The sequence below is a fragment of the Anomaloglossus baeobatrachus genome, chromosome 3, assembly GCF_048569485.1.
Source record: "Anomaloglossus baeobatrachus isolate aAnoBae1 chromosome 3, aAnoBae1.hap1, whole genome shotgun sequence".
NCBI classification, from domain to species: domain Eukaryota; kingdom Metazoa; phylum Chordata; class Amphibia; order Anura; family Aromobatidae; genus Anomaloglossus; species Anomaloglossus baeobatrachus.
Genome location: NC_134355.1, coordinates 170,899,817 through 170,914,884, shown reverse-complemented (window position 1 = coordinate 170,914,884; position 15,068 = coordinate 170,899,817). Strand labels below are relative to the sequence as shown.

General features: G+C 47.5%; 1 protein-coding gene across 2 annotated transcripts in view; it reads left to right on the top strand.

The window, feature by feature from the left end:
* Nucleotides 1–15,068, top strand: part of SLC22A2 (solute carrier family 22 member 2) — a 148,735-nt gene that overhangs the window by 72,813 nt on the left and 60,854 nt on the right. Inside the window, exon 7 of one of the 2 annotated variants that reach the window (XM_075338170.1) lies at nucleotides 4,540–4,754. The exons of the other annotated variant lie outside the window; for it this stretch is intronic. Within the exon in view, the coding sequence (XP_075194285.1) occupies nucleotides 4,540–4,754 (215 nt within the window). The remainder of the gene's footprint in view (nucleotides 1–4,539; nucleotides 4,755–15,068) is intronic. 2 annotated transcript variants of the gene reach the window in all.

Sequence of the window (15,068 nt, the reverse complement as noted above, 5' to 3'; positions counted from 1 at the left end):
AGAGGCAGTTCGCCGGCCACAGCGACGTTGCTAGGCAGGTAAGTATGTGTGATGGGGACTAACGATATCGTGCGCCATGGGCAGTGATTTACCCGTGATGCACAAACGACGGGGGCGGATACGATCGGCAGTGACATCGCTAGCGGTGTCGCTGTGTGTAAATGTGCCTTTAGTCTATGGGTCTATACACTCACACAGAGCAGTACAGGTGCATCTCAACAAAATAGAATATCATCCAAAAGTTAATTTATTTCAGTAATGCAATACAAAAAGGGAAACACATATATTATATAGAGTCATTACAAACAGAGTGATCTATTTCAAGTGTTTATTTCTGTTAATGTTGATAATTATAGCTTACAGCCTGTGAAAACCCAAAAGTCATTATCTCAGAAAATTAGAATAATTACCACAAAACACCCACAAAGCCTTCCTAAGTGTTTAAACTGGTCCCTTAGTCTGGTTAAGTAGGCCAGTAGGCTACACAATAATGATGCTGACTTGACAGATGTCCAGGAGGCAGTCATTGACACACTCCACAAGGAGGGTAAGCCACAAAAGTAATTGCTAAAAATGCCGGCTGTTCACAGAGTGCTGTATCCAAGCATTTTAATGGAAAGTTTGGTGGAAGGAAAAAGTATGGTAGAAAAAGGTGCGCAAGCAACCGAGATAACCGCAGCCTTGATAGGATTGTTAAGAAAAGGTCATTCAAAAATTTGGGGGAGATTCACAAGGAGTGGACTGCTGCTGGAGTCAGTGCTTCCAGAGCCACCACACACAGACATATCCAGGATATGGGCTACCACTGTCGCATTCTATATAATATATACCTTTCCCTTTTTGTATTGAATTACTGAAATAAATTTAACTTTTTGATAATATTGTCATTTATTCAGATGCACTTGTATATGTGTACCAAGCCTTACTACTGAGTCCATACCGTGATCCGTGTGCTCAGTTCAGGAAGGAGCTGCGAACTTCAGAGCACCCTTTTTAGTGATCGGTGGTGATCACAGGCAATGTACCCCAACCGATCAGCAACATTGTGCAGCACCTATAATAGTTTTTTAAAAATATTAATCAAATTTACAAAAACAATAAAAATAGGTTTTACTTTAACAAAAATGGAACACATACAGTTGAAAAACATAACTTTTAACAAAATACAGAAACATCTTTAGGCTGTTTATGCACCCAAAAAAATAAAACCTACACCAGTTGAGCTGTCATACAGTGCTGGCCAAAAGTATTGGCACCCCTGCAATTCTGTCAGATAATACTCAGTTTCTTCTTGAAAATTATTGCAATCACAAATTCTTTGGTATTATTATCTTCATTTATTTTGCTTGCAATGAAAAAATACAAAAGACAATGAAACAAAAATCAAATCATTGATCATTTCACACAAAACTCCAAAAATGGGCTAGACAAAAGTATTGGCACCCTTAGCCTAATACTTGGTTGCACAACCTTTGGCCAAAATAACTGCGAACAACTGCTTCCGGTAACCATCAATGAGTTTCTTACAATACTCTGCAGGAATTTTAGACCATTCTTCTTTGGCAAACTGCTCCAGGTCCCTGAGATTTGAAGGGTGCCTTCTCCAAACTGCCATTTTGAGATCTCTCCACAGGTGTTCTATGGGATTCAGGTCTGGACTCATTGCTGGCCACTTTAGTAGTCTCCAGTGCTTTCTCTCAAACCATTTTCTAGTGCTTTTTGATGTGTGTTTTGGGTCATTGTCCTGATGGAAGACCCATGACCTCTGAGGGAGACCCAGCTTTCTCACACTGGGCCCTACATTATGCTGCAAAATTTGATGGTAGTCTTCAGACTTCATAATGCCATGCACAATTTCAAGCAGTCCAGTGCCAGAGGCAGCAAAGCAACCCCAAAACATCAGGGAACCTCCGCCATGTTTGACTGTAGGGACCGTGTTCTTTTCTTTGAATGCCTGTTTTTTTTCCTGTAAACTCTATGTTGATGGCTTTTCCCAAAAAGCTCTACTTTTGTCTCATCTGACCAGAGAACATTCTTCTAAAACGTTTTAGGCTTTCTCGGGTAAGTTTTGGCAAACTCCAGCCTGACATTTTTATGTCTCGGGCTAAGATGTAGTCTTCCTGGGTATCCTACCATACAGTTCCTTTTCATTCAGACGCCGACGGATAGTACGGGTTGACACTGTTGTACCCTCGGACTGCAGGGCATCTTGAACTTGTTTGGATGTTAGTCGAGGTTCTTTATTCACCATCCGCACAATCTTGCGTTGAAATCTCTCATCATTTTTTCAATTCCTTCCACATCTAGGGAGGTTAGCCACAGTGCCATGGGCTTTAAACTGCGCACCATAGACACGGGAACTTTCAGGTCTTTGGAGATGGACTTGTAGCCTTGAGATTGCTCATGCTTCCTCACAATTTGGATTCTCAAGTCCTCAGACAGTTGTTTGGTCTTCTTTCTTTTCTCCATGCTCAATGTGGTACACACAAGGACACAGGACAGAGATTTAGTCAACTTTAATCCATGTCAACTGGCTGCAAGTGTGATTTAGTTATTGCCATTGCCAACACCTGTTAGGTTGACAGGTAAGTTACAGGTGCTGTTAATTACACAAATTAGTGAAGCATCACAACATGATTTTTCAAACAGTGCCAATACTTTTGTCCACCCCCTTTTTTATGTTTGGTGTGGAATTATATCCAATTTGGCTTTATGACAATTTTTTTTTTCATTGAAGACAAATTAAATGAAGATACTAATACCAAAGAATTTGTGATTGCAATCATTTTCAAGAAGAAACTGAGTATTCTCTTACAGAATTGCAGGGGTGCCAATACTTTTGGCCAGCACTGTAGATTTCAGCTACAAAGCAGGTCAGTTTACCTTTTGCCGTTCATAATAGTAGGTTTGTTCTGCCGTGACAGGCTACACCCACTTAAAAAAAAAAAAAAAGAAAAAAGGGCTGACTTAAAAAAGCTAAAAAAGTTTCAAAGTCTGCAAGTGTTTAATCTCAGAAAACTGATTGATGGCCTCTCCTTAGATAACTGTGTGATTTTTAGGAGCCTGACCTCAACGATGAATGTGCACTGTGACCCATATAATGTACTGCTTGGCAATGGGCAAGTAGTTTGGACACTCAACACTTAACCCCTTCACGACCATGGACGGATATATCCGTCACGGAGCGTGTCCCGTTAAGCCCCGCCCCCTGCCGCGGGCAGGCGGCGGCGGTCGGCACACATATCAGCTGTTTTCAACAGCTGACATGTGTGCCTGCATGTTGCGAGTGGAATCGCTTCCACTCGCAACATATAACCCCTTATATCTCGCTGCCAAAGTCTGGCAGCGGGATCTATATGCACGCGGCCATGATTTTTACTTACCGCCGCCCCCACCGGAAGTCACGTGTGTGATCACGGGACTTTCGGTGGTTTCCATCATAGCACAGGGTCATGTGATGACACCTGCAGCTATGAAATTTCACTTTCGTTTTCCCTCGGCCGAGAGCAGAGAGAAACCGGAAGTGACTGAATCTGCTGTTTACAGCTGTATAGCTTTGATCAGCAGATAGATAAGAGCGATCGGATTGCTGATCGCTATAGCCCCCTAGGGGGACTAGTAAAATAACAAAAAAAGTAAAAAAAAAGTTTTAAAAAATAAAAAAAAAACAAAAAACCTAAAAGTTCAAATCACCCCCCTTTCCCCCCATTGAAAATTAAAGGGTTAATAAATAAATAAATATACACATATTTGGTATCGCTGCATTCAGAAATGCCCGATCTATCAAAATATAAAATCAATTAATCTGATTGGTAAACGGCGTAGTGGCAAAAAAAATTCCAAATGCCAAAATTAAGTTTTTTGGTCACCGCAAGTTTTACGCAAAATGCAATAACAGGCGATCAAAACGTAGCATCTGCGCAAAAATGGTACCATTAGAAACGACAGCTCGAGACGCAAAAAATAAGCCATCATTGAGCAATAGATGCCAAAAAATGAGAACTCTACGGTTTTCGGAAAATGGCGCAAAACGTGCGCCACTTTTATTGGACAAGCTTGTGAATTTTTGTTACCCCCTTAGATACAAGTAAACCTATACATGTTTTGTGTCTATAAACTCGCACCGACCTCAGGCATCATACCCACACATCAGTTTTACCATATAGTAAACACCGTGAATAAAACATCCCAAAAACTATTGTGCCATCACACTTTTTTTGCAGTTTTTCCACACTTGGAATTTTTTTTGCTGTTTTCCAGTACACCATATGGTAAAACTTATGGTTTCATTTAAAAGTACAACTTGTCCCGCAAAAAACAAGCTCTCATATGGCAAGATTGACGGAAAACTGAAAAAGTTACGGCTCTCGGAAGAAGGGGAGCAAAAAACAAAAAAACGCAAAAACGGAAAGTGCCCCGTGGCTGAAGCGGTTAAAATTTGATGTCCTAATTCCTAAAGATAGGCAATTAGTGTTAAGGTTTTGGACAAGTATTTTATTGATTGTACAGTGTTAAACTCTGGGTTTTTTTTGCCTTTAGGTTTGCATGTGCTGTCATTTACCAGGGACAGATCATGCACATGGGAAGCACTAGCGATAACATTTACTTTGACTTTTTCATCTCTGCCATGGTTGAATTTCCAGCAGCCCTAATAATTATTCTTACAGTGGAACGTATCGGACGGAGGTACCCATGGGCAGTGGCATGTATAATAACAGGATTGACGTGTCTTGTTAATGCTTTTATTCCTGAAGGTAAATCAAACCTTGACCTCTTTAAGATAATAATAATTTGTATTGTTATAGAGCCAATACATTCCGCAGCACTTTTCAATTCAGAGGAGACATGTACAGACAATTTCAGACATTACAGAATATCACAATTCAATTCATTTCTGACATTCACCAGCAGCCACATGACTTAAAGAGTAGGTTTAAGAGGAGAGGATACCCCAAGAATGTTATAGATCCAGCATTTAAATGTGCACGCGATAGGAATAGGGCTGAACTCCTTCTGTCACATCCTAAATAGGAAACAGACATTATCACCCGCTTGATTGGCACATTCAATGATCACAATCATCAAGTCTTGAATATCTTTAGACAGTATTGGGACATTCTAAGATCAGACCCTGACATCTGCGATTTTATTTAATCATATCCAAGCATCACATATAGGAGGGGCAAACCCATCCATGATAGTATTGTACATAGTCACTGTCCCCCCTAGATCTGTGGACACTTGGTTAGATCGTAAACCCCGTGTCACATTTAGATGTGGATCATGTTCTTTTTGTTCATATGATATATATATATATATATATATATATATATATATATATATGAATCATATATCAACCAGTCTAAATCGTGCATCATTTTTCAAACGGGCAGAATGTTTAACATCCTAGGATTTGCCAACTGTAACACAAAGGGAGTGGTATATGTGTGTACCTGTGGTTGCCCCTTCAGTTATGTTGGGAAAACCAAAAGACAACTCAGAGTTCGCATTAGTGAACATCTTTGGGACATCACACATAAATGCGACACCCCATTAGCCTGCCATGTCCTTGTCGCGGGCGGGGAGGAGGGTGTCAGCACACTACGCTCACCCCTTCTGCTCGGGTCCGGCGGCTGCTGCTCAGTGGTGGCTCGAGCTGTGGGCCGGATCCCGGGGGTTCTCGAGCGGCACTCCTCGCGCGTGAGTGAAAGGGGGTTGTTGGGTGTGGGAATAGTTTATTGTCTGTGACGCCACCCACGGTTGTGGTGATTTCACCACCGCTGCTCAATATGGGGGTCCCGGGGATGGTGATGCGGAGCAGCCAGGTGTTGTGTTGCCCCTCCGTGGGTAGGGGTTGGTGATCCCGGGGCCCGGTGATGAGATGGGAGATGCAGGGCCTGGTGGGCGCAGGGACGCGGGGGCAGCGCTGTGCCTTGCGGCACTGTGGTACTCACTCAGCCTGAGACGTTGACACAGTTTTACGGTAAACCACACGGCTGGAAAGACGGTTCCCACGGACGGCTGCACTTGCTCTCTCAGTAGGTGACGGTGATGTCCCTCTGACCTGCACCTGATGTTTCTAAGTTGGTAGCGATGGGTCCCCACCGGTCACCCGCTCCCCGACTTCAAGCTGGACCGGAGGAGCTCTACTTTGCCCGCAGACGTTGGCCCTGAGGAACTGGTGCCTTGGCGGTGGCGGTGTTCCTCCTTAATGGTTGGACTGTTGCCTTCAATCGGGACTTGTTTGTTGGGGGATCTACGTCCCCTTCACTGACGGATTCGGCAAATTATGGCGACTCCTAGCCTTGCCGGGGTCCGAGAGGCCCCTGCCCTGGTGCTGACTGTCCTTTGCACGCTGCTCCAGACCGCCGGGTCACCACCCGTCCGCGGTCCTTCCAGGAACTCCCGAACAGTCACCCCTCTGGACAGTCACCGTCGTTGCTGACCTTGCTGACCTGTCCTGCACACAGCTGGACTCACTTCAGGCTTTCCATTCTCTTTCTTTCCTGTCACCACTCTTGCTGTCCTCCTTTACCACTTTACTTCCTTCACTTCTACTTGTTTACTCCTCACTCAAGCCCTGCCTGGGCTAAACTCTGTTGTTTACTCCTTCATGTCCCTCACTGGACTCCACTCTCAACTGCCTGGTTTCTCCCGCCTCTAGAGCTGTGTTCTCCTCGGTGGGCGGAGCCAACCGCCTGGCCCACCCCCTGGTGTGAATCATCAGCCTCTGGAGGAAGGCAACAAGGATTTTTGGTTAGCTTTGGTGTTCCTAACTGGGATGTAGGGTGTGGTGGTGTGTGACTTGTGTCCCCTGGCTTGCCCAGGGCGACACATTCCCCCTTAGCAAAATGCAGACCGTCCACGGGCTGCCGTCCAACACCGGATTTATTTTTCTGTAAAAGATAACATGGCAAAATAACATATGTACATTTTTAATAACTCTTCCCATAACGGGAGGCACATTTCTTAAACGTTGCAAACGGTTTACGGTTACGGTTTCCGCTCTCTCCCACCCAAGCAACCTGGCCCTGATGCTGCCCCTAAAGCCCAGGCAGCACCCCTTGACCCACAGTCCAGCACACGGTACCCGAGCGGGATCTGTCCTTCCCTCCAGAGGGTAGCCACCAGTTCCTTTGGTGGCTGGGCCCCAGCCTGCTCTGCTGAGGGCCCTCCCTCCAACCTGCCTCTCCGGAGGCGGCATTGCGGAAACGGTAACGGCAAACAACATATTTACAAGCCACTTAACGTTTGTGGTTGCCCTGCAAGTTCACGGGCTTGTCCATGGAAAGTCCTCCATGCAAAACTTTTAAACGGTCCCCACGGGGACAACGGTGCCGGCTCCGGCCGGTTGCAAATCACTTTTTGACAATCAGGTGAAGTACTCGGTATCATCATTTTTCATCATTCTCAGTAAACTTTTCAAACTTTTAAACAACACTCTGGTGGTCCCAACGGGGACGGTGCAACGGGCATCCGCTGCCCTACTCCAGACTTTCAGGCTCAGGCGCTCCTTCCAAGGGAGGGGGCGCGGCGCTCACTCGGGACTCTTGGCTGCCCCTTAACTTAGCGTCCAGCGCGAACCACCCCCGCTCCCCACAGTGCCGGGTGTATTGCACGATGTCTCCCGGCATTAGGTTGCGGCCGGGATGCTCCTCAGGCAGGTGGGCATTCACATCCCGCCGGGCTACAAACACTTCGGCCTCCAGGCCCGGCTCGTAGATGAACCCGTAGCCCCGGCGGACATCAAACCGCCTCACCTGCCCCTCGTACAACGGACCCCGGACACGGAACGTGGCCTGTCGGAGATTCTCTTTTTCTTTGATAGCTCGGGCCACCAACTCGGCCTTCTTTCATTCCCTCTCGGCGATCTCCAGGCCCAGCGGTACCGGCTCCCTATCCCAATACGGCGATGCTGCCAGCGCCGGCGCACGGGTCGGGCCCCGCGGGACATCCTGGACGTTGCCCACTGTCAGGAATCTGGGCGGCATGTCCCGCGGTGTCTTGGCCTTGGGCGCTGCCTTGCAGCAACAACCCGGCGCTACCTCAGCCGAGGTGTGGAGGATGGGCATAGGGGCTTTCCGCTGCTGGGCCTTCGGCTCGGAGCGGGTCATCGGCTCCGGCTCGGGGGATTTTTCAGGGGATGCCTCCGGTTCAACCTTCGGAATCTTCCACGGTAACACCTCCGGTTTACTGCGGGCTCCGGCTACAGGTCGGTCCGCCTGGGCGGGGACCCGGGTATTGCTACCGGTTGCGGTGGTAGCAGGCCTAGTGGCGGGGTCACGGCCTCCGAGACGGGTGGCGAGGGAGGCAACGGGGGGAGAGGGCTTGGACCGGGCCCCGCAGCCGCAATGACCGGCCCTTCCAGGGCATCGGGACGTGGGTCACTCACCCTCCCTTTCTCCGCTTCCTCCTCGCGTCTCCGCACGGTGGCTATGACGTCCGCCATGTCGGTCTCCCACTCCTCCATGAGGAGCTGCATCCTGACCTGCAGCCTTTGGTAGAGCTGCGCGGTTCGGATTTCCACCCACGCCGCGGTTCCAGGCGCGGGGGCTACGGTGTCGCGGTACGGCATCCACATGATGGCTTCTTCTTCCAGGAACGGTATGTCTGCAGAGTCCTGGCGTCCCTGCTTTTATAGCTGCAGCTACATGCGTCCAGCCGCCATCGCGTCCCCCTTAGCTCTTTTCGGCCCCTCCTCTCTCGGGGCGGGGTCTTGGCCTTCGCGCCTCTACTACTCGAGAAGACGCTCGAGCGGGAACTTTTCGCGCCAAAGATGGCGGCTTCTGAAATTTTTCTGCCGGATACCTCCGGCGGTAACAAGGCGCACCTCTACCAGACGGCAGAGCGGTAAGATCCTGTTCGTGACGCCAAGTTGTCGCGGGCGGGGAGGAGGGTGTCAGCACACTACGCTCACCCCTTCTGCTCGGGTCCGGCGGCTGCTGCTCAGTGGTGGCTCGAGCTGTGAGCCGGATCCCGGGGGTTCTTGAGCGGCACTCCTCGCGCGTGAGTGAAAGGGGGTTGTTGGGTGTGGGAATAGTTTATTGTCCGTGACGCCACCCATGGTTGTGGTGATTTCACCACCGCTGCTCAATATGGGGGTCCCGGGGATGGTGATGCGGAGCAGCCAGGTGTTGTGTTGCCCCTCCGTGGGTAGGGGTTGGTGATCCCGGGGCCCGGTGATGAGATGGGAGATGCAGGGCCTGGTGGGCGCAGGGACGCGGGGGCAGCGCTGTGCCTTGCGGCACTGTGGTACTCACTCAGCCTGAGACGTTGACACAGTTTTACGGTAAACCACACGGCTGGAAAGACGGTTCCCACGGACGGCTGCACTTGCTCTCCCAGTAGGTGACGGTGATGTCCCTCTGACCTGCACCTGATGTTTCTAAGTTGGTAGCGATGGGTCCCCACCGGTAACCCGCTCCCCGGCTTCAAGCTGGACCGGAGGAGCTCTACTTTGCCCGCAGACGCTGGCCCTGAGGAACTGGTGCCTTGGCGGTGGCGGTGTTCCTCCTTAATGGTTGGACTGTTGCCTTCAATCGGGACTTGGTTGTTGGGGGATCTACGTCCCCTTCACTGACGGATTCGGCAAATTATAGCGACTCCTAGCCTTGCCGGGGTCCGAGAGGCCCCTGCCCTGGTGCTGACTGTCCTTTGCACGCTGCTCCAGACCGCCGGGTCACCACCCGTCCGCGGTCCTTCCAGGAACTCCCGAACAGTCACCCCTCTGGACAGTCACCGTCGTTGCTGACCTTGCTGACCTGTCCTGCACACAGCTGGACTCACTTCAGGCTTTCCACTCTCTTTCTTTCCTGTCACCACTCTTGCTGTCCTCCTTTACCACTTTACTTCCTTCACTTCTACTTGTTTACTCCTCACTCAAGCCCTGCCTGGGCTAAACTCTGTTGTTTACTCCTTCATGTCCCTCACTGGACTCCACTCTCAACTGCCTGGTTTCTCCCGCCTCTAGAGCTGTATTATCCTCGGTGGGCGGAGCCAACTGCCTGGCCCACCCCCTGGTGTGAATCATCAGCCTCTGGAGGAAGGCAACAAGGATTTTTGGTTAGCTTTGGTGTTCCTAACTGGGATGTAGAGTGTGGTGGTGTGTGACTTGTGTCCCCTGGCTTACCCAGGGCGACACATCCTGAGTAAGCACAGGGGTGATTTTAAGCAAATATCTTTTCAAGTAATAGAGGTGATTCCGAAACCGATTAGATGGGGAGATTGGAACAAACGGATTATACAGAGGGAAACTCGCTGGATTTATCTGTTAGATACCGTTACTCCGCACGGTTTGAATGAAACTCTTAATTTCACATGCTTTATCTAGCGTATAATGCGCTCCATCGTCAGCCAGTTGTAGTGGTCCTTTAGGAAAGTTTCCTTCTAGCCTTGATGTTACGGCTTTTTAGCCACATCTTTATATATCTGTTTTTTAAGTGGAACCAAATGGCTGCCACGGTTACCTCAATTTCAGCTATGTATATACCTTGAATCCTTGCTATACCATCGGGTACACCATTGGTCATGGTGATTTGAGCATGTTTGCATAAATTCTCATTGTGGACCTATACTTGGTCATAATGTGTAACATGTTTTTAGGTGATCAGTATGCTAAGTTTGTTCCTTTATTTAGCACTGAGAATGCTCATAGACGCATATAGGTTTCTTGTTGGGGGGTGACTATTTTTGACCCCCTAATGTGTACAACACAGCGTGTGATCCCGATTGTAATGGTGGGATATGGTGTACTGTGTATTATGTTGTGTAGGTTCGTATTTTAGGCTATGTGCGCACGTGTGCGTAATTCATGCAGTTACGCTGCGCTTTGTAGCGCAGCGTAACTGCATGCGTCCTGCGTCCCCTGCACAGTCTATGGAGATTGTGCAGGAGCCGTGCGCACGTGGCATATTAGAACGCAGCGCTTCGGCTGCTGCCCGAATCGCTGCGTTCTAAGAAGTGACATGTCACTTCTTCCGTGCGCTTTGCCGGCAGCCCCTGCTCTGTCTATGGCAGGAGCTGCAGGCAGAGCGCACGTTCTCGCCGGCACCATGCGCTTCAGAACGCAGCTTTTCAGCTGCGCTCTGAAGCGCACCTTTTCGGTGCGGTGCAGAGCGCACACGTGCGCACATAGCCTTAAGCTTGGTTCACTGTCCATTATTTGTATTGCTTGTGTGTACATTGTATTGTCTGTAGGTAATTACCCCCTGTAGTGTTCCTGTCCCTAGGTGCGGGGGGAGGTGGGCCTGGAATCCACCTAACCTCTTTGCTTACCTGAGGGAATAAGGCAGTCTGTTTGGAGAACTTGAAGAGAGAATGATTGATCCTCTGGGAGAAACTGTGGCTTCTCAGAGAGACCTGGACATTTATCGCTTATCGGACTATATTTGTGTTACTGGACTAATTTTACCCCCTGTTTTGTGGATTATGTTATGGACCATTTGATTTGCTTGCTCTTTGGATTGTACAGCCCTCTCTCGCTCTGTTGATTGTGTGATATGGGAGAAGGACCCCGTCACACCGATTGTCCGTTTTTTTTTTGCATTTTGGGCTTTGATTCTAGGTGCATGTACATTAAGTATTTTTCAGGTGGAACGCATTTGCGTTCCATCCTTATGCATACGTAAGTTTATAGGTGCCTACATGATATACCCTTCCTGTCAGATTTTGTTTGAGCACTAGATGTTATTTGTTTTTTGTTATTTTCTATCACTCTAGAACAGGGACACAGTAGACACATGCGCATTTAGTGTTCTCCAGGTGGAACGCTTTTGCATTCTACCTGACGCAGGCGCAGTTCCATCCCTTTTTTTGGAATGTTGCACGTTGTTGTTCCACATGATATAATTTGCCATGTCATCTCCAGTCACGCGATATATTCTTCTTGTCAGGTTATGTCTGGTCACTAGACATTATTTTGGTTGTTGTGTTATCTACTGGTCCATGATAGGGACGCAGTAGACGCATGCGCATTGAGTTTTTTTCAGGTGGAACACATTTGCGTCCCACCTGACGCATGAGCAGTCCCAGGCTTCTGGTATGTGGAACAATAAAAAGTGGCGTTCTGGTAATTGGAGCGCATTTGCGTTCCACCGGGTACGCTTCTTCCATTCAGGTGACATTTGTCACTGGACTTGCTAGTTAATACATACAGATCTTTTCAATAGCGTCATGCTGGAACGCTTTCGCATCTGGATATGCCTCCCATGGTCAGGTGGCTTCTGTCACCTGACTGGATATGCAAGTCCACGCTAGGCTTTGTAACAGTGTTGCACCAGAGCACCATTATTCATATTTGAATCACAGCGAGATGCCAGTATCTTGCTGTATGCCCCACGAGGATTGGATTTATTGATATCTCGGGCACTCTATTTGGATTACAAGAGGATCTTATGCAGGTAATAGGTAGTTTCAATTCCTTACCCCTTCTGGTGCTCCAGATAGGGGTAAGCAGGTATTTCTTATCTTTATTTATCTCTTCCTAGGTGGCCTATCTTGTGGGACTTTTTTAGTCCTTTGACCCCTCAGGAACCCCGGTAATGGGGGCAAACACGTCAGGTCTGTGTTGAATATAGGGGGACCCTGGTCTTGGCAGACATATTCTGAAGCAACATCGGCATGTTAAGTATCCCTTTAAGGGCTAAGCTTATTTCTATTTATATGATTGATGAAGCAATAGTGGCATGTTTAGTATCCCCTGAAGGACCAAGCTTTTTCTTATTTATATGATTGATGGATTTTATAGAATTGGTCCTGGATGGACTAATCAATTTCATTAAGCTGAGCTATGAATATTTATTGACGCATACTGCCTTGTCTGTTATTGTTCAGTTTATGTCCAGATTTATTGGAGTCACCATTATTTTCCTCTATTACTCAATTTATGATCTGGTTCTGCCCGATCAACATATATGGTGGATAAGTACTATGCATGTACACACAATTTAGTGGCAGCTTTGTTATTTTCTTATGTACCTTTGCTTTGAGTGTGTCTAAATGAATGTGCTTGTACCTGCACTTTGTGAGGCCTGATGGAGGGTAGTCAACTAGTGGTAGTTTAGGGTGTAATAGGGATAGCCGCCGAGGAATGGGGGCGCCATATAATTTAGGGTGACTATACCTCCATTGTCAGGCAGGAGTTAAGTTTAAAGCAAGGTCCTTGTTCTTTTAAATATATCAACTCCCCATGCTCTGATTAGCTAAAGCTATCACTCCCTGTCACCCCTATTACTTTTGGTCCACGATTTACCCTGGTGTAGACTCTACACACCACTGTCTTGCCTGTTGTTTGTGGTATGTTTGCTGGGGATTTTGGCTGCATACAAATAAAGTATCATTGGTTTTAGAGGGTTTTTGTTTTTGGTCTTGTTATATTATTATATGGGGCTGGGGGCCTGAGCTGTGTATATGATAATATGGGGCTGGGGCGCCTAAGCTGTGTATATTTTTTATATGGGGCTGGGTGGCCTGACCTGTGTATATTATTATAAGTGGCTGGGGGGGGGTCTGAACTGTGTATATTATTATAAAGGGCTGGGGTGATCTGAGCTGTGTTTATTATAAAGGGGTGGGGGAGTCTGAGCTGTGTATATTTTTTTATAAGGGGCTGGGGGGGGTCTGAGTTGTGTATATTATTATATACATATATACCAGGAGGAGGACATATATGCTAGGAAAAGGACAAATAAACCAGGATGGGGACATACATTCCAGGAAGGGCCCAGGAGGAGTATATATATATATATATATATATAAAAGAAGGGTGACATATATACCAGGAGGATATTATACAGAGGGACAGTGTGTGTGTGTGTGTGTGTGTGGGGGGATGGTATACAGAGTGGTAGTGTGTAAGGCGTTATACAGAGGGGCAGTGTGTGTGGAAGGATATATATAAAGAGGGTCAGCTTGTGTGGGGGATAGTATACAGAGGGTCAGCTTGTGTGAGGGATATTATACTGAGGGGCACTGGCTGGGAGGATATTATACAGAGGAGCAGTGTGTTGGGTAGATATTATACAGAGGGGCAGTGTGGGGGGATATTATACACAGGGGCATTGTGTTGGAATATATTGTACAGATGGGTAGTGTGTGAGGGGATATTATACAGGGGGCAGAGTGGGAGAGATATCATGGAGAGAGGCAGTGTAGGGGTGTATTATTGTATTTTGGAGAGGGGTGGTATAGGGAGTGTATTATTTTATTATGGAGAGGAGCGGTGTAGAGGGTGTATTATGGAGAGGGGTGGAGTAGGGGGTGCATTTTTAACTTTCTGAGGGAAATACTTCATTCTCTGGAACAACTTCAAGGGTGCTAATACTTTTGACTGTGTGTGTGTGTTTGTGTGTAAGTTGGAGCACTCACGGCAAGTAAAATGGAGCGAGTGGAATGCAATAAAAAAAAATCGCATTCCACTCGGACCAATGTTACTCTATGGAGCCGCTCCCATGAGCAATTTTTTTCTGAACCTTAATCAAACCGAGAAAAAATTAGCAGTATGCTGCGGGTGAAATCCGATTAATTTTCACTCACACCCATTCAAGTCTATGGGTGCGAGAGAAGCATCGCACTGCACTCGTATTACACCGGTGTAATGGGAGTGCAGTGCGAGAATCGCATCAGCTGACAATGGAGGAGATAGGGAGATTCGTGCATAGAAAAAAGAGATTTCCAGCATCGGAGAGACGGAGGGATGTATTAAAACTTAAGACGTTTATTTAGTACATTAAAAGCAGAATATCACACACGAGGGCATTGGGGCACACAGTGAGAGACGCGGAGATGGTCCTTGTCCTACGCGTTTCAACCTTGCAGTCTTAATCATGGATTACTCCCTCCCTCTCCTCCGTAGCGCCCGCCCTGTCCTCCGCGACTGTGCTGTGATTGCAGGATCATGACACTCATATAACACTCAGCTTACATTCCAGCAGAGCGGGAGTCAAGTGTTATGTGATTGATTTGCAATAAAACCCGTGTGTCCCCAGCCTAAATGTGTGTATGTGTATATACATATATATATACACACACGCGCGTTTTTCCAAGAGTGGCGGTGATGCTGTGGAAGGTTT